The 24,369-nt window shown below is 43.6% G+C and overlaps 1 protein-coding gene across 1 annotated transcript in view; it reads right to left on the bottom strand.

Moving 5' to 3' along the window:
* CEP192 (centrosomal protein 192) overlaps positions 1-24,369 on the bottom strand; it is a 211,473-nt gene that overhangs the window by 35,063 nt on the left and 152,041 nt on the right. The window contains exons 43-45 of the mRNA XM_067546060.1: positions 17,021-17,171; positions 5,309-5,481; positions 4,764-4,887 (exon numbers count right to left, since the gene is read on the bottom strand). Coding sequence (XP_067402161.1) covers positions 4,764-4,887; positions 5,309-5,481; positions 17,021-17,171 — 448 coding nt within the window. The remainder of the gene's footprint in view (positions 1-4,763; positions 4,888-5,308; positions 5,482-17,020; positions 17,172-24,369) is intronic.

The raw sequence follows: 24,369 nt of genomic DNA, 5'->3' as shown, positions 1-24,369 counted from the left end.
TTATGTCCTTTTATAACTAGTTAAACCTATATTACTCCTGTGTTTATAATTAAACTCATTTATTTCCAATTGATTCATTATGGACTCTGGGGGATCATTTATCTGTCGGAACACGGCACAGCTGCATCAGTACAGCTGTGCCACTGGAAGCCTGCTAGTATAGACATGGTTCTAGTCACAATAACTTATGACATATCAAAATCTCTGAACACTGCATCTAAGAAGAGCTAAAGTTAGATAGATTACATTAAAGTTTTAGAGCCTAATGCAGTGGGTAAACTTAATTCCTAGTACTAAATTAATACCCTATGTATTATTGAAAGTTATGATCCCTGCATGTTTCAACAGTAATTGCATATGAACACTCCACTTAAATATAAGTGCCAACAATTGTAAAAGTCGTCCTCCTTGCAGAAAGCAGGAAGCTGGTTATATGTCCCAAAACTGCTAAAAAACAGTTTTGGTGTGCTTGTTGAAAATGGGACTTAGGACTCATGGGCTTTAGTTTGCATCGTTGGGGCAAAGTGACCTGGGTACGGAGTATATAATGCACCCTGGAAACCAGTCAACATAAAAGCCAGCATTCCTCTTCCTTTCCTTGTAGTTGCCATTGATTTTGGTGAAAATAAAAGCATTCCAACTGCACTCAAGGTTCCCACCAATCCTGAAGCAGAGCAAGAGGGATACCTTGAAGTCTGTACTGAGGATTTTATGGCAGCCTCAGAAGAACACAAAGTTTGGCTAAATCGGCACACATACTGATATTCTGATGCAATTTCCTATGTAATGAACATGCACAGAGAAGGTACAAAATGAGCCCACTGGCATTTAAAATATATTGTTACAAAACAAAAAGTTAGGGACACTGATGATATGTCAGAAGTACTCGCCCTTTCAATTCTTTTAGTTTTGATCTCTTCTTTGGAGGACTCCAGCTCATCAGATGCGCCAGAACTCTGTAATACTGACAAAGTTCTGAGGCTTCAAGTGCATCTGGAATCTGAGGAACCTTTGCACTTCGAGTGTGAGTGCATCAGATACTTTGGAGGTGAATCTACACGGGGAAATCTGGGTCTGCTCCAATGCTTGCAGTGCTGATAGAGTCTTGGTACTTGGTAGTAGCCACGGCCTAATCAGGCCACTGCTTTCAGGATTTACCCTTTGAAGCATTCCAGGCTGGTCTTGAGTTAGACTTATGGAAATCTTCCTAGAATGACTCAAGGACTTTGGAAGCAGTCTCACATATCTTAAATACTCAGATGACATTTGCAGGTAGGCACCCCCCGCATTTGGTGGTTGGCTCCCAGGAGAATGAAACAGCCATGTCCAGGAAGCAGAACAGGATTAAATGGATGAGCTGATCTTCCTTCCTCTCTAGATGCCAAAGAAATTGATTACATTTTGTAATACAGAAGTCTCTCACATATCAGAAGAAAAGACTCAAGGCAAACGCCAAAATGCAAGATTAATGAATGTGGAGAATTACTTGTGGCTGTTTTACAAATATCCTGCATGGAAACTGAACAGATACTTAACCTTGTACAGAATGAGACAAGAGTTTGAAGCTACTTCCCTACCAGAATACAAAAACAATGTGAAATACAATCAGACAGCTAGCTATATTTAAATGGCTGTCTTGGAGACAGATTTGTTGGTGTTAAACTAAGAGCTGGGTGGACAGTCTAAAGTCTGCAACCTGGGTCTAGTGATCTCTGACATCTAGTTTGTAGAGCAAAGCCTTGTTGGGATAAGCATGGAACCAAGAAAAAAATTGGCACGATGGCACATTATGAGAACCCCAAACCTCACCCTCACGAATTAATTTCAGATGCATCTGTAGCATTACTTCATGTTTGAAGTGTTTAGTATAGAGACAAATCAGTCATGTGAGTCTGAAAGTTAAAACTGAAGTCACAGCCACAGTTTTTATATTTTTATGTAAGAAACTTCAACTCAAGGTACTTCACTTCACTTGTCAACGCCTTTTCCTATTCACAGGGAGTTGGAGGTGCCCATGATTTTTTGCCACTCCTTCCAGTCGGTGACATGGGTTCATAGTCTTGGAGTTCCAGACCTTTTCTCTTCAAACTTCTCTTGACAGAGTCTTTCCATCATATCCTTGATCTTCCACATCCTTTCTTGTTGACCTCTTCCTCCCATGAGTTCTGTGCTGATCATTCTTATCACATGTCCAACCCACCTCAAATGTGCATTTTCCTGCCTATCACTGAGAACCTCAAGTTCATCTTTCTCTAATTTCTTCCATGAACACACTGTCTATCCTCCGGTTGCCTGCCATTAACATCAGTATATTATTTTCTACTACCTGAATCTTTTCATCTACCTCCATAAGACCCATAATTTCCAAACCATAGAACACATGGAGAATACACTTCCCTCCCCCACCCCAGTTTGTTGCTTCAGCTCACAGGTACTAATGGCCTAAAAAGTAGCTTAATGAAAAAGATTACTAACCCATGAGAGGAATTTGTAGTGAATGCTGAGGATTTCAAATGCATCAAGTTTTACACGATAACATAGGACTGAACAGAGACCAGTCAACCTTCAGCATGCTCATGGAAGACAAAAGTAGTTGCTAAATTAAATAAGAAAATACCTAAGGACAAGTGAAGTAGTTAAACAGTTTGCATGTGTCAGGTAAAAAGGAAATAAATAGGGGTTAGTTTGATCACTTGGCATGAAGCCAAACTTTCCTTTGATTTGGATGCCTTTTTGGTACACTGCTTCCCAGCCCAGACATTTATTTGTTACCAGCACTGGATTTGTACTCTCTCAGAAGTTATGTAATTAACTGTAACCCATGAGTTAATAATGCATCCAAGATCACTCACAGATTAAGAGGCCCCTAGTTTCTTTGACAGGTAAAAGAAAATAAATAGGTAGGCCACCTGTACACTTTTTTTTTTTTTTTTTTTTTTTAAATTCCAAACATGGAAGTTTTTGCATCTTGCAGATAGGGATCTTTGCACCTTCTGGCTTCAGCTGGAAAGGAGAAAGTGTGTAAACTGTGCTTCTTTCCTACAGTCTATGGTATATCAGACTGGAGGATGCACCAAACGGAAAGGATGATGGGTATAGTTCCCCTATTCTCAGTTAGGGCTAGCCCAAAACCCCAATTTTCAAGTTTCTATTAAAACTCTGTAGGAAAGCCCTAAAATGCTATCTGCCACATCTGGGAGTATCAGTCTTAGAAAAAGCTGCTGCTGCAGCCATAGCATATGGAGTATATCTGTACGAGATATCTGATTGTGTCCTGGCCTTCAGAGCAGTTTTACATTCTTTTTGCTCCTCTTTGGTGAAAATCTCAGAAAGCCTTTTTCACAGCTTGAATTAGTCCTTGCTCATGAAAGCTAAATAGTTCCTCATGCGGGCTCCAAGCAGAGTGGAGTAGTAAACTTTGATTCAGTGCTGACAACCACTGGATATTTCAGTAGTTCCAAAACCATATTTCTGGACAGTCTTGTCTCCTGCCATTGCAGCTTCCAGTCCCAGGCTCTCACAGAAAGGGTGGAAGTATAACTAGTAGAATATCTATGCCTAAGATAGTTTCTCAAATACTTTTGATACAGCTAATATGATTTGGTTGAATTAAGATATCTGCCTTAACAATATTTCTTGTAGCCTTTTTAGGGTCAAAATATCTATTTGTGCCAATGACTCAGGAACACTATAGTAAGAGATTCAACTGTTTGCTACCAGGACCCATAAAAGGAGATCTGTTGTAGGTCAGGAGTCAAGTAAGTTCCTTTTTTTTTCAGAATTGGCTTGGCACTTTGGAGGAAGTAGTGCTTCACTTGATCAGTTTTCAAACACTGGAATTATGCAAGCAGTCAATATGCCCAACGTCTCTGCTCTGCTGTCTCTTTATACCTGGGGGGCAGAGTTTGGGGCGGAAAAAAAACTAGAACAAAACTGGTTCACCAGAATAAAAAACAAAACCAAGTTCTCCAATGTAGCTGGATGCTTCAATCAATAGGGGATGCCAACAATTCACAAAATTAGTGAAAATGCAAGTATTCTGGAGTTAAAAGCTATATTTTCTGCAAGGATACTATTTTGATGAGACCAGTTATAAAGAAAATTGGTGGGGAGGTGAGGGTTGTACTGCTACATTTTTGCTGGCCAGCCAACTGCTTCGGCCAGTCACAAAAGATGGTAGAGTATGTACGGAAGAGTGTGCAAGTAGGCACCTCTCTTTCCCAATCCTACCCAGTGATAAAATCCCTAATCCAGCTCCTTCATGAAAGGCTTTCTACACTGAAAAACTGACCAGCAGAATTATAGTGATATAATATACCATACCTATAGCTACGCTGGTGTAACTCCCTGTGTGGACACTTTTCTGGAATAAGTGACTTTACTTCAATATAATTACACCAAACAATTATACTGGAAATAAAATCTCATTTATTGCAGAAGAGTGTTCACACAGGAGTTATACTGGCATAGGTATAGTGGTATGCGGCTGCTTAGTTAGAAATGAAGTAACTGATCTCAAAGAGTTTTAGATAAATCATATCCCATTTCAATTTGTGATTACAATTAATTGTTCAAACACCAAAAATAATAGTAATATATCTAAAATATTAGGACTTACGTGATGTGTATATTTATGAAAGATCAAGCTGTTTTACCAAATTCAATGGTCAAAGTAAGCTGAATAGAAAGAAAATACACTACGACCTGAAAAAAATCCAATTACCTTTTATAGTGGCAAAAGAACAATGAAAAGACAGACTTACTGTGGCTCAATAACTCCATGTTGAGGTGTTATTGTAAGACAATGAGCTGGCCAAGAGAGTTCAAATTTCAACGACCTGTTACAGTTGTTCATAATTTGTATACGTCCAGTTCCTGCTGTTCCACCTATTGTTCAATAGAAAAAAATATTTAGTGTATTGTAGTTCAACTATAAAATTTTACATGAATAAAATTACAGCAGATCAAAAACAGACAGCTCCATTGATTAAGCAGGAAGCGGTTTGCTGTTTAGCATCCCTTTTATCATGTTTCATATTTTGGCAGTTCCTCTTGCTGGCAGTAGAGTATGTTAGAAATTAATTAATCTCAGAATCTCTATTAGAGGACAAAATCTGGCAAGTCAAGGTATTTTGAAAGCAACTTCAATTAACAAACCAAAATCATAGTTCAAACTATTTGTTGAGGAAATTCAATATAACTGTAATAGAGTTATTGCCAAAGCGAAACTTAAATACTGTAATAAGTTAAAAACATTTACTAGTTAGACCAGTTATTTTACTTATCCAAACTTTAAAAAAATACTCACTAATAGAAGGAGATGTCAAAATTAAGTGCTCAGGCTGAATGGTCCATGTCTCTCGAGAAATCAATTTATTCTGAACAGGGTCATCAGTATTTAAAGATAATGGGGGACCCTGAGGTCCTTTAACTGGAAGAACATCCAAAGTTGAGTTGGTATGTGTCTCAGAGCTTGCAAGTCTGAATGAAATAAGAAAGAGTTTTTGCTGCAGATGAAAGTAATATCTTTATGCAAAGTTAGTCAGTCATGGTAACATTGTTTTTATTTTGAGTACTAATTTGCTTGCTTTTCTGCTTTTAGCAACAGATACCAATACATACCCTCAGTTTACTAAGGCCTCAATTTCAATTAAAGTTTCTATTAATAGGAAATTATTGAAATTCAGTAGCCATATATAAATCACATATAACCGTGGGTAATTTAGTTTACATAAACTCTGAAAAAACAGGGTTACTTACCAGTAACTGTTGTTCTTCGAGATGTGTTGCTCATATCCATTCCAATATAGGTGAGTGCACTACAGCATGCACGGTTCCCGGAACTTTTTTCCCCTTAGCAGTACCCATAGGGCTGGCTTTGGTGCCCCCTGGAGTGCCGCACTCATGCCGCGGCACATGAGGCACTGGCGGCCCCATGCCCCCTCAGTCCTTTCTTTCTCCCAACTCTGACAGCGGGGACGGAGGGTGGGTGTGGAATGGATATGAGCAACACATCTCGAACAACAACAAGTAAGTAACCCTGATTGCTCATATCCATTCCACTATAGGTGACTAACAAGCAATACCTCAGAAGTGGGTAGGAGTTACAAGTGAGCTGCCCTCAGCACGGCTCTGCTGAATCCCGCCTCCCCTCTCGCCTGCTGCACGATGGCGTAGTGGGACGTGAAGGTATGCACCGACGACCAGGTGGCAGCTCTGCAGATGTTCTGCAGGGGCACTCTCTCCAGGAAGGCCGCAGAGAAGGCCCGAGTTCTGGTTGAGTGAGCTGTGATGATACCCAGGAGGGGCACATTCGCCTGCTCATAGCAGCACGATGTGATCCACGCGGAGATGCACTGGGTGGAGACAGGTGATCCTTTCATCCAGTCTGCCACTGCGACAAAGAGCTGCGCTGATTTCCGGAGCGGCTTTGTCCTCAATGTAGTAGGCCAGGGCTTGTCTCATGTCCGGCGAATGCCATCTCCGTTCCTCTTCCAAACCATGCGGTTTGGGAAAACACGGAGAGATTTATCTTGGTTACAATGAAATTGGGAACCCACGTGGGCAGGAAGGCTGGGCGTGGCCTCAACTGCACCTTATCCTTATAGAATACTGGATAAGGGGGCTCCGAGGTCAAGACCCTAATCTCGGAGACCCTCCTACCTGAGGTAATGGCCACCCGGAGAGCTACCTTCCATGAAAGCATGAGCAGAGGGCATGAAACCAGGGATTCCGAGGGGGGCCCTGTGAGTCTAGAGAGGACCCAGGCAGGCACCGGGTCATGGACCTGCGGATAAAGCCTCTCCACCCCCTTGTGAAACCTGACCAACATGGGATGGGAGAACAGGGATCTCTCCTCTAGTGGCTGATGGAAGTCCGAAATGGCTGCCAGGTGAACCTTCAGCAAGGCCAGCATCAGACCATGGAGCTTCAGCTACAGCAGGTACTCCAGGATCGCCTGCAGAGGTGAAAGGCTGGGCAGAATGCCCTGGGACTCCGCCCAAGAGGTAAACCGTTTCCACTTAGCCCGATACACGACCTGTGTAAAAGGTTTCCTGCTGCTCAGCAGGACTTGCTGGACCTGCACCAAGCAGGCTCTCTCCCACTCTGTCAGCCCGAGAGCCTCCAGCCCGTGAGCTGCAGGGAGTCCAGATCCGGGTGCAACCGACGACCGTGGTCCTGGGAGAGACGGTTGTGCCGCCTCGGGCCGGAGCAGTGAATATCACCTCCGTCCTGTCCCTGTTTATTTTCAGTAGGACCTTGGCAGGGGTGGAATGGGCAGGAACGCGTACCTAAGGGTCTCAGTCCAGTCACTGAGGAACGCGTCTGAAATGGACCCAGTCTCACTATCCTGGCGCAAACTGAACCTTGGCACTGCGCATTCCAAGCCGACGCAAATCGATCCAGTTGGGGAACACCCCACCTTTGGAAGATCGTAGTCACTACCTCCAGGTGCAGTGACCAGTCTTGGCAGGGTAGAAATGTCCTGCTGAGGCGATCCGCTTCATCATTCCTCACCCCCAAGTTGGGTCTCATGGCAAAGCCCCACAGACGGGTAGCTCCCTCACAGAGAACCGAGGAGCCCTCCCTGCCTGTTTATATAAACATAGATGCGGTGTTGCCCGTCAGCACCTCCACCACTCTGCCTGCCAGGAATCGGAGGAACAGCCCGCACGCTAGGTGAATAGCTGTCAGCTCCTTCACGTTGATGTGCAAGCGCCTGTCCTCCTCCGACCAGAGCCCCTGAGTGCTCAGGTTGGCCCCGATGTGGGCTCCCCATTCCACAGGCGAGGTGTGGAAGATTAAGGTAACTGACGGGACCAGTTCCCTGAATGGAACACGCTTCCACACTGTCCTGGGGGATCTCCACCACTCTAGGGAGGCTAGGGCGGGCGGGCAACTGTGACCACCCAATTCCGTGGGTGTGTGCTTGGCATATACCGAGGCCAACCACGCCTGAAGCGGCCTGAGACTCAGGAGAGCTAGTCTCACTATGTACGTGCAGGCTGCCATGTGGCCTAACAGCTGAAGGCAGTGCCTAGATGTTGTCGTGAGGCATCAGTGTAGCCGGGAGATGATACAGACCAGACCTTGAACGTTGCTGAGATAGAAAGGCTGTGGCCTGGGAAGCGTCCAGGGTGGCCCCAATGAATTTATGCATTGCACCGGGGTTAGAATAGACTTCTGCTTGTTTATTAGCAGTCCCAGCCTGCTGCATGTGGGGCAAGTGAGGGTCACGCTCTCCTGCACTTGGAACCCGGACCTGCCCCTGATCAGCCGATCAACCAGGTAAGGGAAGATTTGCACACCCTTTCGCCTCAGGTGGGCTGCCGCTACCACCATGCATTTGGTGAACACCCTTGGAAGATGGCCAAAGGGAAGGGCTGTAAATTGATACTGGGAGCCAGCCACCGTGAAGCGGAAGAAGCGCCCGGGGCTGCGGAGGATGGACACATGAAAGTGTGCATCCTTGAGATCGAGGGCGGCAAACCAGTCTCTTGGATCCAGGAAGTATGGGTCGCAGATTCCCCTCTGCTTTTTTAAATGACTTGTCTGCAGTCACCCAGCAGGAAATCGGGACTTTTAGAACTCAGGTGTCCTGGGTCAGAGTCCAGTGCACTATTCACTAGGTCACACTGCCTCCCCTTGGGGACATCCATTCAGGATAGAAGGGCCTTAACCTGTTCAAGGCAGGACGGGGCAGGTCCAGGAGAGCAGTAGGGGCACCACCCTCGGGCGCACTATCAAGACTGTCTTCTATGATTGCCCGACCCCCTGGGGCCCTTGCTGGGGGGGTGAGGACGAGCCGGGGTTGGCTAATTCCATCTCCTAAACCCCCTATTTCTGTAGGGTTGAAAGGGCTTAGGCAGAGGCCTTGTTGCCACTGCGCCTGGGACCACAACTGTCGCCTGGAAGCCTGGGGTGTGTATAGGCCCAGGGAGCGAAGCGTGGCCCTGGAGTCCTTCAGACCGTGCAGCCTCACATCAGTGCAATCGAAGAAGAGGGCTGACCCATCACAGGGGAGGTCCTGAATCAATTGCTGCCCCTTCTGGGACAGGCCCGAGGATTGCAGCCATGAACACCTCCTGATGGAAATGGCGGATGTTATGGCCTCACCTGCCCTGGATTCCAGGGGCCGGGTGAGTGAATAGGTACTCGAACCCTTCGGCCGGACATGATACTCTTTCTGAGGCACCCTCGACGTAGGGTTGACTGGGGAAGGGGTTTGCCACAGGGCCTTAACAATTTGAGGACCCTATCGTGGGCTGGTAGGGCCGCTCTCGCTGGGGCAGTTGCCACCAGCACATTGGAGAGGGTAACAACGGCTTCCAATAGCTCCTTGGCCTCCAGCCCCAAGCTAGAGGCCACCCTCTTGAGCAGCTCCTGGTGCGCCCGAAAACCCTCCAGAGGCACCATGAGGTCCCTGGAGACCGCCTCGTCCAGGCCATGGGTCCAACTCCTCGTCCGAGGAGTGGTGACTGTGGGCTTTCTGCTGTGCCAGGGGCACGGACTGCACGCCCCGATGACAGGGTGGATTGGGGGCCCCATGGGGCCCAATAAGGCCATTGACCCCGGGGCCAAACCCGGGCTGACTGCCACCTGCTTTGATGCCTTGTGGGGGCGTCGGCTATCCCGACGACTGTTCCCCCTGCGGGACCCCGAACCACAAGATAGGCGGTGCCGTGGCCATCCTTGGTCCCAGGTGCCGTGCTGCACCGGGGACTGACTTCTCACTGCCTCCGACACGGAGGATGACGAGGACCGCCTCCGTCACTGCAGGCGGTTTCCCTGGACAGAGGCACACTGCGAAGAGCTCTCTGTACCGGAGCCTCTGTACCGAGGACGTAAGCAGCACCGCTTACCCCTTGCTGATGGAAACCGGTGCCGCTCTGCAGTCCATGGTGCCGAGCCTGACTTAAAACCAGGCTGCCAGGACATAGCCCGGCCACCTTAAGTCCGTCAGGGACTTCTCATTAAACTACATTACTTAACAACTACTTAAAACTAACTAGGGTACTTCAAGTAACAGAGTTCAAAGAAGGGGAATGGCACTTGCAGAGAGCAAGGCTAGTTCCCTGTGACCCTCACCAGCGGAAAGAAGAGACTGAGGGGGCGTGGGGCCAGCAGTGCCTCATGTGCCGTGGCATGAGTGCAGCACTCCAGGGGGCACCAGAGCCAGTCCTACAGGTACTGCTAAGGGGAAAAATGTTCTGGGAACCGTGCACGCTGGCGTGCACTCACTTCTGTTGGAATGGATACGAGCAAATCACTCGAAGGAGAAGCAGCAAATGGTATTTGAAAAGGTGGCATTTCAGCAACTGGTGAGGTAAAATCAATTGTTGGTAGTTCTAAATTTCATAGTAGTCTTCTAACATCTAACCCAGCAACAGCAATTGTTGACATCATAATAGCTCTTCCTACCAGAAGCAAATCTATCTTTGAACTGGCTACTTTTTTCAGTTTGATGTTTCTAGAGCGAAGTATTAAATAATGAAGTCACAACTCCAAGCAACACTCAGAGAAGGCAGAAGATACATAGGATAGAAGAGGAAAGGACGACTACGAACAAATGATACTTGCAAATAATTTTCCCTGCTGTATCTTACATCCCACCCAGAAACAATTTCTGATAGTAGAAATCAAAAGCAGGGAGCCAGATGAGTTGGGCTTACCTCATAGCTGTGCTTGGAGCATGGTCAACAAATATCAGCAGAGAAGTTTAAAAAAAAAAAAAAAAAAAATCTAGTTGGCATTGCCAGATGAAGATATAAGGAAGTAACCAGGTGACTAGTGTACAAATCTCTAAAAAGAGATGCTTCTACCCCCTGGGCCTAGAAAGCTGTCTATTACAGAAAGGTATTATAATTTTGGATGCAGCTGATTAGCTTGCTTTTGGATGCAATTTTTAAACCAACCAGCCATTTTGGGTTTCATTGACATCTGTCCCTTGTTATGCTCTTTAAAAAAAACTTTTCTAAATCTTTCTGAGAGAGAGTTGCTTGGCTCCCAAAAAGATTCCTTCCCTGGTACAACAAAAGATGGAGACATTGGAGATAAAACAGGCTAGTTAATACAGAACTCCAAACTCATCTTTGATTCCTTTTTGAGTTTATTCCAAAGAACTGCCTCAACTTGGAGAAAAATGAGAAATAATAATAAGTGAATTCTCCCACTATGTAGACAATTGTGACTGCAAATGTCATTGAGGAGAAGGGTGCGAGGATCTGTGTGTGATGGAGGCATGAAGAACCACCAATCCAAATGAAGCATCTGCTGAAGACGTTTGGCCAACAGTATAATGTTTTGTGAAGGTATGTTAGAACTCCATATTGCTGCCTTGCAGATGTTAATTAGTGGCACCTGATGAAGCAATACTCTATCAGGGCTTAGGCAGCTCTGATAGTATGTCCTCATACCTTGCGGGGGAAACCGACAGGACAGGATACAGCCTGAAATCCACTTGGAAATCTTTTGAGAAGAGATTGCTTACCCTTTCAACGATTCCATGCATTAAAAAAATAATGTTTAGGCGATTTCCTAAAGGACTTTCTTCTTTGCAGGTAACATACCAAAACTTGCTGTATATCCAGGAAATGGAGTCTCCTCTTCTCATTAATTGCATGTGGTTTCAGAGAAATAAAAAAGGTAGGCATATACAACAAAATGGGAATTTTCAGTAATATTTTTATGAATCCTGCATGGATCACAGTTTCCCTCTATACTGTGCATTGCTCCCTGTGTGTGTGTGGAGACGGGGGAAAAGGGGGGGGGGGGCGGAAGGAAGGATTAAATTTGTTCACAGGGGTAAGAGATTAGGGGTGTGTCATCTCCCTGTGTGGGTGGAATGAATAGAGTTATTAAGGAACAGACTAAACCCATTCAAGATCAACAAGATGTCCAGGGAGACAATGCAAGATCCAATGGCTCAGAGATTGACACACTCAGCAGGAAAGCTGAGCAGAGACCCCAGCTCAAGAACAAAGGAAGAGGTGTGAAGTGGGGGGGAATAAGTGCTGGCTTCTGGAAGAGATTAGGACCTCTCTCACTTGGGAACTGGCAAAGAAGGAAGTCAGAGAGAGAGGGCGTGCACGTCTGAAAATGGAGTTCACTACAGTTTGACTGGTGAACTGCTCTGGGCTGACCAGAATGGACTATGCTTTAACCTTCATTTCTCTATGCTGACCTAATGACTTTCAATGCTCTGTTCATTCCTCTTGACTAAAAAATCCCACTCTGTTTTGAAAATGCTGTTTGGGGTGTCACTGCAAATACTGGCTGTGATGGCATTAATCCCTGAAGAACGTACACATCTCTACCAGTAACAAGATTTTGGAATGGAGTAGGACTCCTTATATCCCAGACCACAGCCACCCTCTTGTTACACTTCAAAAACAGCACTGATGGAGGACTTGGTACTACTATCCAAATATTGGGCTCAAAGCCCCAGTATGTAATCCTTTAAAAAAAAAAAAAAAAAAAAAAAGATGGCAGACAACCTAGTAATCTTTAGATGTGGATGTGGAGGGTTTAAATCCCTAGTGCTGTGCTGGGTGCTTTAGGACTCTACACAGCAGACTTAAAGTAGAGAGCAGGGTCTAGAAGATATAAAATCTGCCCTAATCTGGGAGAGGAATTAGCAGCAAGTGTGAGAAAGACCACCTCTAGGCCTGCAGCACATCTGAGGGGTGCAGAATTTAAATCTTACTTAGTTTATAAACAGAAGCTAAAGTTACAGCCTGGTGCAGGACCCCCACCTCTAACTCCAAGGGTGACAAACTTTTGTTTCATTACTCAATGACATGGTAAAGGAACAATAACTTTAGGTCAGAAAAAAGAAGCCATTCTCCAACTTGATTTATGGGTATCATTGGTAAAGTAAGGACTGAAAGCCTTAGAAAGAGGAAGCACTCTTCCCATAACTCTTGCAGGTAGAGCCACAGGTTCCATATCATACACACAGGGAAAATCAGCTTCAGAATTAAAATAGACAGAGGGAGCCCGAGAAGGAGTTGGCCTTCAGAGAAATGGTCTGAAATACTGGAGGATAAAGCAGTCAGTTCCAGTGTCCCTTGTGGCAGTAGCCTTTCTGATACTAGGGAAAAAACCCACACTATCAGAAGAGGGGCTGCGATTTCACTCAATGAGAGTGGTCCAGGTCAATGAAGCACAAAGTCTCTGAAATTTTGGGTAGAGAAGGACATGGGAATACCAGAGGATGGCCAAAAGTAAAAGAAGTGGTAGATAATGAAATTTTAAATTGGCCTTTATCAATTGATGAAATTAGAGAAGCCTTAAGAGAGATTGATGATAGAAGTGCTCCTGGACCAGATGGAATTAAGGTTAAGGATTTATGGGATATTTATAATTTAGACAGTAGGATTTTAGTAAGGATTTTTAATATTTGGTTTTTAAACAGACAGATTCCAGAGTGTTTTAAAGGCAATCGTACAATCCTAATTCCTAAAGTCAAGGATCCACAAGAGTTGAAGAAAATATCATCTTGGAGGCCATTGACTATTGGTTCGATTTGGATTAGGTTGTATACAAAAATTTTAGCTAAAAGATTATCAAGTGCTGTTAAATTATGTCCCAGACAAAAAGGTTTCATCGCAGCCTCTGGCTGTGAGGAAAATATATCGATTTTAGAAAAGTTAATTAAAGGGGCCAAGAAAAATAGACGAAATAGCTGTTGTTTTTATTGATCTTGCTAAGGCATTTGATTCGGTTGGCCATGGTCACATTTTAAAGGGGTTAAAGAGATTTGGGATATCAGAGAGTTTTATTGATATTGATATTGTAAAGGATTTGTATACAGATTGCTACACTGAAATTCGTGTTGGTGAGGATAAGACAGAACCTATTTTAATTAAGAGTGGAGTTAAGCAAGGTGACCCGCTCTCCCCTATTTTATTTAATATAGCCATGGACCCTCTTTTATATAAATTGGAAGATGAAGGAGATGGTTTTATAGTGCAGGGTAGAAAGATAACTTCATTGGCCTTTGCCGACGATAGCGCTATATTAAGTAGGTCCTATAAGGGGATGGTTAAGAATTTAAAAATTCTTAATCAGTTTTGTAAAAATTCAAGTTTAAAAGTAAATGTTAAAAAGACAAAGGGCTTTCATATTTTCCCAAGCATGGGAACATATGTTATCAACCCAAAAGATAAATGGGGATTAGGTGATGAATTAATTGATTATATTCAAGCTGGTGAGTCTGAAAGATATCTAGGTGCAAGAATAGATCCATGGGTGGGAGTGGCTAATAATTCCCCTAAGGAAAAATTAATTGATTGGTGTGAAAGTTTATGTAAGGCTCCGTTAAAACCTGCGCAGAAATTGATAATTTTAAAAGTTTACATTTTAACGAGAGTTTTTTATGAATTACTTTTAATCGAGCCGCCACTTTATATGTTAAATGAATTAGATGTTTTAGTTAGGAACACTCTTAAAAAGATTTTACATCTTCCCCAGTGTACAACTGACGGGCTATTCTATGCTAGAACTAGAGATGGGGGTTTAGCAGTTACAAAATTTAGTACCCAAATTCCAAACATGTTAATTCGTAAATGGAGGAGACATATTGTCTCCAAAGATGATTGGATAGATTTCTCGTTTTTATATGCTGGGGAAAATTTAGTGGAGAAAATTTTAATATATAGTGCTAAAACGGCTAATCCTAAAACGTGGAGAGATGAAGAGTTTTTAAAATGGAGTAATTTAAGATGTCAGGGAATTGGTATTAAATATTTTAAAAATGATTGTATTAGTAATTCGTTTTTAAAATATCCTTGCTTGGCCAGGTCCTCCTCTCTGATTGCGGCATTGCAAACGAGAGCGAATGTTTTTCCCACCAGGGAAGCTCTAGCAAGAGGACGGAAGATGGAGGAAGGGTTATGTAGATGGTGTGGTAAGGTCAAAGAGACAATTCCTCATATCTCTGGTCAGTGCATAAAAATGAAAGAAGCAAGAATTAAAAGACATAATAGAATAGTTAAAGCACTAATTGATAAAGTAGGAAATAAAGGATGTAAAATTTGGATTGAACCTTACCTCCATAATAAAGAAGGGAAGTTGAGAAAACCCGACCTTATTATTGAAAAGGAAGGAGTGGTAGCCGTTGTGGATGTCACAGTTAGATGGGAAGACAACGCTGACAGTGTGGAGGCAGCCCACATTGCGAAGGAGGCATACTACTCTGAGTTGGAGGAGGAGGTGCTGGGAAGATCATCCACTTCTTTGGATTTGTGGTTGGGGCGACAGGTAAATGGAGTGAAAGAAATGATGAAATTTTTAAAATTTTAGGTATTGATAAATTTAAAAGTTTTACAGAAAGTGTGTGCAGACTTGCTATGTATGCTACAACGGATATGTTGGCTCTTTTTAGCGATAAACAGTGAACCCGAACATTCATTTCGTGTATCCTGTGGATTTTAGATATATTTTAGATATAGATATATTTATTCTCCATATTTTAAATTTTATCAATGGGCTTTAGTTTTCATACTATTGACCTGTTGACTATGTTTAATTGTCCTTTCATTAATTTAATTTTAAAATTAATTGAATAATAAATATTACTTATAGGTTAGAGCTTGATTTTAGATTATCTTAGCTACTGAATACTAGATTGGACGGCGGACTGGCCGCATAGTAACCAGGAAAGGGCAGGTATTTACGCCTGTACAAGCCAGTAAAGAACGGCCTGCACAATAGGATTTACCCTGGTAATAATGCAGTCTGCCAGGCTCTGTCACTTGGACTGTGAGTTGGGAATAGCTTTACCTGGATGAGGAGCTCTGAAGTTGGCTTCGAGGCCATCAAGACAAGATAAGCAACGCTGCTTGGAGACCGAGCTAAATCTTAAGAGTACTCAAAGGTTCAGAGCCTTTGAGGAAGACGGGGGGGAGGAGAGAAGGGGGAAGAGGGTGTGGATGATATTCTCCTGCAGGCTCCTGCCTGCCTAGATACTTTTGAAATTGAGATCTCAGCAGCAGCAGATTCCTACACTCACTGGATTTTTCCCTTTTTTCCTCCACCTATTAAGTACAGGAGGTGGAACAGGAGGTCAGGAACGACAGAACAAGAGCTGAGAACTGAAGTATGAAGTAGCATTTTATGCTTCCAGGTCAGGAGGCAGGGAAGAGAGAACACTTTGACACATATATATATAGATTTGACTGATAAATCTTTTGCCTTATTGCTTCTGGTAGGTAGTGCCATAATGTTTGTCTGTAGCTAACCATTGGGCATAAGAGAAGAAAAACAATGACAAATGTATACTATGTACCTTAACAAATCTAATGGTGTTCCATAGAACGGTTCCATAGTCATCCCACACCTGGTCCCTGAACTGGAACGCTAGGATTTTTTAGGTTAAGTTGACTTCTGGATTGATCATTCCTTTAGGGAAGCAATGTGCGTTACACAACCTTCAAGGGCTTCGTGTGGTGGATATGAACCAGTCAGTGTAACAGCTGATCAGTTCTCCATAATAAGTTTATTTTCCTCACAGGGCATTGAAACTTCAGCTAACTTCTCCCCCTTGTCTCATATCTTCTGACAAGCCTTAATACCTCAAATGAGAGGCATAATTTATTTTGAAAAAATACAGCATCTTTGCCAGCTGACAGAATGCAGCAGAAGAGATATCCATAACTTGCAGGGAAGGGTGCATCATCAGCTTTTTATTAGTTTAGAATTTTAGTTATCACAGTTCTATCAGACTGCATGTCAAAATACAAATATAAGATCCATTCTAATATTCAACATAGAAAACACCATTTTCAGAGTATTGGCAAAACCCTTCCTAATCCAGGGAGAAATGAGGGAGTGGAAGTATAAAGAAAATACAGCTGAACGTTATGATCTAATTTTTGTCACTGACAATGTTCTGTCCCATACACCAGTAGCTCTAAAAAACCTTATCAAGCTTTTAATGTGAAAAGTAACAGGACCCCCCAATTAACAGTAAATTATAGTGATTTTTTAAATGTATTAAATCTAATGTTCACCTTACCGGTCTGATTCCAAGCTATGTCTCGGAGGCTGCTGAAGACAGTCCCTCTTAAAACTGGAATCTCCAGTAACGCCAACCACAGAAAGAATAACTTTACGCATATTTCCATAAAAAAGCTCAATGTCATTTGTCCTTTGTGGTAGATCGTACACTAAGAAAAGATATTTTGAAAGATTAAAAGGAAAAAAAATCTGAAAAGGATAATGTATAACAATCAATTCACAATTATAATGCATGATAGGCTAGAAGTTTCAGAAAAGATACCTATGATAAACTAATAAGAGGATTGTGTAACCTAATAGAGTTTGTGCTACTGAACCTAAAACTCACTAATTTTTGGAACCAAAGTCTTGGCTGGCTTCCAACTTGAAGACATGAGCTAACATGAACATAGGACCTATAAGCGCCTCACCACACAGCAATTTTAGTGTTGCAGCATATTTGGATTAAAAGGTTGTATTAAGAATATTTAAGTTTCTTCTACTTTATTTATACAAATGCTACAATGCTATGATTTTAGGCTCACCGTCACAATAAAATATTTTTGGCAGGTAAAAGGTGAAATGGTGTCTGAAGCAGACTCAAGGTTATTCAATTTTAACTGCAGATCTTTGAGATGCGTAGTCCTTATCTGTATTTCATCCACTCACCATGCACCTGAGTCTGGAGATTTTTACTGAGCTGTGCCTGTTGGTCCACACTTGCACAGCTGTTCTCCTCATGCTCCAAATCGAGGATATTTTCCTGCAAATCCAGATTATAATAGTCAGAAGAGGGTATGGACAGCGGGTAGTGGAATACAGATAAGACCCACACATCTCAAAGAAACTCCAGTTACAGGTATGTAACTTCCATTTCTCTGAGTGATAGTCCCTATGTGTATTCCATACTTGGGAGATTAGCAAGCAATAGTCAAACAGGAGGTGAGTGCAAAGACATTGAAGTGATAGCTGACTGTAATACTGAAGTCCCCACAGCTGTATCTGTAGATGACAATTAGATCAAAGTGTAATGTCTCTTGAAGGTGTGCAAGGAACTCCAGATAGCTGCCCTACATATCTCCAGTAGACATTGCCTGCGCTCTGGTGAAATGAGCTCTCACCCCCTCCAAGGTAGGGATACGGGCTAGTTGGTAGCAAAGGTTAATGCAGCCAAAGACCCATTTACAAAGTCTCTGCGCAAGTATACATTGACCCCTTGATCTCTCTGCTATGGAACAAACATTTTAGGTGTCTAATATCTTTTGTTCTTCGTAAATCAAAGGCCAGTGCCCTTCAGATGTCTAGAGAATTAAACCTCCTCTCTTCATCAGAAGCATACAGTTTCAGAAGAAAAAACCCTCAGTAAATGGATGGTTTGACTCATGTGAAACTCTAAAATTATTTTAGAAATTAGTTTCAGGTAGGTGTGCAGTGAGACCTTTTCTTTATGGATGATAGTACATGGTGGGTCTGCCACGAGTGTTGCCAGATCGCTGACTCTTCTGGTTGATATTATGGTGACTAGAAAGGCAACTTTCACTGAAATATGGGACAGAGAACATGAGACTAAAGACTTGAAGAGAGGTCTGGTGAGATGAAAGAACGAAGCTGAGGTCCCACTGGGATGTGAGCTTCACCAGTTGTTGGAAGGATTGAAAAAGATCATTCAAAAATTTAGTTGTGGCAATATGAGTGAAAATAGTGTGGCTGTTCACAGGGGAAGGAAAAGTACTGATTGCTGACATATGAACCTGAAGGGAACGAAAATAGAGTGTGTCTTAACAGTAAATATATATTTCAGAATAGCAAGGATTCCAGCAGATTTTGGCAATAACTGATGTCATTAAGCCCAAGAGAAGAAATCTATTTAGCTGAAAAATACCTTCTGAGGTAGAATCTTTCTATTTTGATTGATAATGGATTGCATCATCCTGGTAAATGAATGCTCTATATCCGATGCCCATCCAAAATACCAGGCCCTGAGAAGTAGCAGTTCTGGGTTGGGATGACTGAAGATTCCCCTGTGTTAGAAGGTCTGGAAATGGGTGGATGCTTATGAGCAGATGAGCTAAGAAAACACTGTTACTAACTTTCCGTAACTTTTCTTCAACATGTGCTGCACGTCCATTCCACTTTTGGTGTAGCATGCCTGCCCAAAGTAGTTGGAAATTTTTCCCTCAGTGGTACCTATTGGGCAGATCGAGCATCTTCTGTTGCTGCGCACAACTCCATGCTTCTTGCCAGATAACTCCAATGCACATGTGTAGGAGGGCGGGTTGTGGAATGGACATGTGCAACACATCTCAAACAATAGTTATTTTTCTTCTTCGAGTGACTGCACAAGTGCATTCCGCTTTTGGTGATTCACAAATTGTAAGGTAAGAGGCGGCATCAGAGGATCATGTACATAGACAGGAATACAACTGATCCAAATTTAGCATGGTCTTTGGAATACTGAGTGATGGTATAACAGGATACTAATGTGTGAACTGAAGACCTGGTTGCCACTCTCCCAATTTTTTGGATAGGAACTTCCGCAAGGAACACTGCTGAGGCTGCCTGAAATCTTGTGGAACGTGCTCTCACTTTGCTCAGCAGGCAAATGCCTGCAAAGTCATAATATAAACGAATGCAGGAAGTTATCCAAGGAGAAATTATTTGCAAAGAGACAGAGACCCTTCATTCCAACTACTATGGCCACAAATAATTGGGTTGACAAATGAAACTGTTTAGTCCTGTTTATATAGAATGCCAAAGCCCTTCTAACATCTAAGATGTGCAAGAGTTGCTCCTCTCTGTGTGCGGTTTTGAGCACAGAGTTCAGATGGTGATAATTGGGCAGATAAACGGAGGCTAGCCAATTTTGAAGAGTCCTAAGGTATAGCCTAGAATTCTGGACTACATATGCCAGTGATGCCATATGTCCCAGAAGCCTCATACAATTTCAAGCTGTTGTGATTGGGTGAACCTTGAAACATGCCACAAGAGATGGAATTGTTTGAAATTTTGTGTCTGGAAGGAAAGCTCTCATCTGAGTAGAGTTCAGTGGTGCTCTGATAAATTCTATCCTCTGAACTGCATAAAGGGTAGACTTGTCTGAGTTGATTAGTAGACCTAGAGCTTTGAAAGTTGACTCGATGAATTGAACACTGGAGAGGACCTGAGCCTTGGACTGGCCTTTGACTAGCCAGTCATCTAGGTAAGCGTAGATCTAGCAGAAAAGCAGCTACTATAGACACACATTTTGTGAAAACCCAACAAGCTTATGACAAGTCAAAAGGCAGCATTGGTGAACTGACAATGAGAGTTCTTCACTATGAACCTGAAAGTAGACGTTTTAAATCAAGGATGGCATACCAGTCTCCAAGGAATGAACAAGAGAAGGGTGACCTTGCGAAACATCTTTTTGAGATACCTGTTGAGCTGGGGCAGGTCTAAAATTGCTCTGAGACCTCCCTTTGCTTTTGGGATTAGGAAATAATGGGAATAGAACCCCTTCCCTTTGTGAGGCTGCGGCATCTCCTCTATGGCTCCTACCTGAAGGAGAGACTGAACCTCCTGGATTAGGAGCTCCTCGGGAGAGTGGTCCCTGAAGAAGGAAAAGAAGGAAGGAGTAGAATCAAATTGGAGGGTATGCTCCAACTTCCACAGTGCTTAATACACAGTGGTCTGAGGTAATCTGGAACCAAGCACTCAGGAACTGGGAAAGGTAGTTTGCAAACATGGGGAAAACTGAATCTGGCATCCTGGAAACTGACATGACATCCTCAAGCATCCTATCAAAACGCCTGTTTACCACCCCTTGCATGTCTAAATGGTGCAGAGGCAGGAAGAAGAGCGAGTCTCCATCTATAACCTCTACCCTTCTTTCTCTGCAGGTCCTGCTGAGGAGCAGAGGCACCGTAATACCAGGTCTGCTGTAGGCAGAAGTGCTTTCTAGATGGGACTGGAATGTACAACCCCAAAGACTTTAAAGTTGCCGTAGAGTCCTTCAAGCCATGGAACATAAAGTCAATTTGCTCCAAAAAGAGCAAAGACCCTTCAAAGAGGAGGTCTTGTAAAGTCTGTTGAGCCTCCTATGGAACCCCGAGAATTGCAGCCAAGAGCTCCTGAGGATGGCCACAGCAAAAGCCATGGACCTAACTGCTGAGTCCACTGCATTCTGCGCAGCCTGCAGTGAATATCTTGCTACAGATCTTGCTTCAAAGAGGAGGACTCCTGTTTAGTGTCCTCTGACAGCATGTCTTTCAACTTTAAAATGGGAGTCCCAAACATTAAAATCATATTGACCCAAAAGCTCTTGTTGGTTGGCAATCCTGTGTTGCAATCTGCCCAGTAAAATCATTTTTTCTACCAAACAGATCTCATTTTTTGTGTCCTTTGATTTAGCAATTGCCCTGTGTTGCCTGTCATTCCCTTCCATTGGCTGACACCACCATAAAGCTCAGGGAAGGGGAGATGAAAATATAGGTATTCAAGCCCATGGGATGGAACATAATATTTACATTTGGCCTTTTTTGATGTGGAATGGACAAAGTCATCTGCCAGAGAGCCTTAATGGGGTCCATAATTGCCTCATTAATAGGTAAGGCTACTCATGAAGGCCCTGTTATGGCCAAAATGTCAATAAGGCAGTGTGAGGATTCCTTTATCCTCCTCCACCTGGTCCCCAGGCTTAAGGCCACTCTTTTTAGCAGCTTTGACTGGGCTTTCTATGGAGGAGGTGAAATGCCTCCTGAGAAGACTGCCTCATTAGGAGAGGAGGAGGTAAAAGAAGCCAGCATAGGCTGAGGCTGCTGCTCCTCCACAAACTGTTCAACAGTGTGCTCATAAACCACCTCTTGCTGCTCTGCACTGGGCCTGGTACCAGACTAAGGGAAAGGTAGTGCCTGGTGAGTAGAGTCCCCAAGTCTCTGAGGACACAGAGCAAAAACACCTCATGTATGACCTAGAAGCCACGGGGGAAATCCTATGGGTTCCAAAAAGACCCCTGGACAGCTGGTGGACCCCAATGACTCACCCTAAGCTGAATTTGATGGTACTCCCACAGGAGATTCTCTAGCAGGTTAGTAGTGCCTTGGAGGAGAGTAGTGAGGCCTGTTCACAGGCTGGGAAACACAGGAGCCAATCTCCAATTCAGAGAATGACGCTCCCTCTGCTGATGAAGGGAACGTTGCTCCTGACAGTGCCGGAGACTGGTGTCAAGATGGAGAAGGATGCAGAGCAGCTAACACTGCAGACTTCCCTTGCAATGGTGCTGATGGGCATGCCCATGTGCAATCACTTGAATTACAGTAAATACATGAACCAGAACTGTCTTGGCCAACTGGGTGCAATAAGGATGACTCGAGCTCTGTCATGACGAATTTTCTGTAGGATCTGTGGTTTTAATGGGACAGGAGGAAAGGCATACCTGAAGTAATCCCTTCATGTTAGCAGAAGGGACTCTCCCCTTGAGTGCTTGCCTAGAGTTCCTCTGGAGCAGTATAGGGGACGTTTCCAGTTCACCTGTGTGGCAAAAGGGTCCCAAGACGGTATTCCCCACTGGGTAAAGACCTCATCCAGAACTGAATTGTGAATCTCCCATTCATGATCTATTGAAAAATAGACTGTCCACTAGGAATTTCTGCATACCTGGTAAAAATGCTGCTTAAAGATTTATATGATGGCAGATAAAACAGTTCCATAGGCTGACTGACTCTACACAAAGAGGGAGGGATCTTGTTCCCTCTTGCTTGTCTATATAGAAGGCAGTTGGCATACTGTAATACATTCTTTGGATATGCTGGGACAGGATGAGTGGGATGAAGGCAATGCAGGCCCAGACTGCTCATTTCTAATAAACTGATATGCATCCTGGACTCCCAAGGGTCCACATGACTTGTGCAATACAATCATCCATATTAGCTCCCCAACATAACAGCGAGGCATGAATAATAATGGTTGCCTTGGATGTTGGTGTGAGGAAAGAGATCCCCGCTCAAACTTTCTCTGGCTTTCTCCATCAGCTGAAAGAGTTCAAAACCTTGGATGGAACTGTCACTATGGCATTGATATTGCCCTGCTGGTGAGTAGATGTACAGAAGCCAGGTTTTCTGACCACAAAAGATGAAGCCTCACAAATAGCATCACACATGTGCTGAGGCCACATGGCTGAGGAAGGACAGGTATGTTCCAACTGAAGTTTGGGGCCCGAGGGTAACCTCCTTTATAAAAGTCCCCAACGCAGGGAATCTCATGGTAAGCAGATAGCCTCTTGCTGTGGTTGAATCCAGAATCACTCCTATGAAGTTTATGGACCTTGTGGGGGCTCTAAGTGGATTTTTCATGGTTGACAAACTCCTAGAGAAGGAAGAAGGCAAAGCAGAAACAGAATGCCAACTGGACTTCCTCATATGATCTGTCGATTAGGAGCCAGTCGTCGAGGTATGGGAAGACTATGAATCTATTTCTTCTCATCCAAGCTGCCATCACTGAAAAAACTTTTGTAAAGACCCTGGGTGCTGTAGCTGGCCCAATGGAAGATAAGTCTCAGCTACATGTTTGCCCTCATCAATTAAGAAATGGAAGTGGGGTCTATCTTCCTGAAGAAGTTTGTATTTAAAACCTAAAATCTTAACATAATTGAGCCTGGTAATTTAAATCCTGAATTTGAGTGAGATCAAGACAACATTTCCTCCCAGGAGACCAAGCCATTTTGCACCTTTGTCTGAGGGAACAGTTTTTGAGTGTGGCAGCCTTCATCTCTCAGTGGCTACTTTTACCACCAAAGAGCTGGGGAGTAATGCAACAACAGAAACTCTCCCCCTTGGATAGGACAAAGTAGCACTTCTCAGTCCTCTTCAGGGTGGGAGCACAAGAAGTGGGAGTGTGCCATACTGTTTTTGCTGGAAACAAAAAGCTGAGTGCTGCAAAATGTCCAGCAATCTAGTTTTGGGGCTCTTGAACTTCAAACTGTATCTGCAGCACAGACACCACTCTGTGCAAGAGTTCCTGACAGTGCCTGCTATTGTCAGGCGAAGATGGGGTAACTACCTCATCCAGGGAAAGATAATGAAAGTGTTCCCAAAACAGTCAGAACCAGTGCTTAATTTGTGCCAGAGCTTGCCAGGGGTGAAAGCTGGCACCTCTAGGCTTGGCAGTTCATAACCCCGGCACCATTGGGATTGCCGTGTCAGTTATAAAAGTAAAAAAATTGCTTGAGTCTCTGCACCTCTTTCATTACAAATTCAGCACTGGTCAAAACCATTGGATCTGTTTCACCTTCATTTTCCAATGGGACCAGTTGGGATTGGCAAGGAGATGGTAAATAAGGCTCATGTACCCATTCCAAGTGCATAGGGTAGGACAGGTCCCCAGTAGTGCCTA

This window comes from Emydura macquarii, unplaced genomic scaffold (genome assembly GCF_026122565.2).
Source record: "Emydura macquarii macquarii isolate MOO-44397 ecotype Brisbane River unplaced genomic scaffold, CSIRO-AGI_Emac_v2 contig_212, whole genome shotgun sequence".
NCBI classification, from domain to species: domain Eukaryota; kingdom Metazoa; phylum Chordata; order Testudines; family Chelidae; genus Emydura; species Emydura macquarii.
Note: the sequence above shows the minus strand (reverse complement) of the source record. Positions and strands in the feature narration are given on the sequence as shown.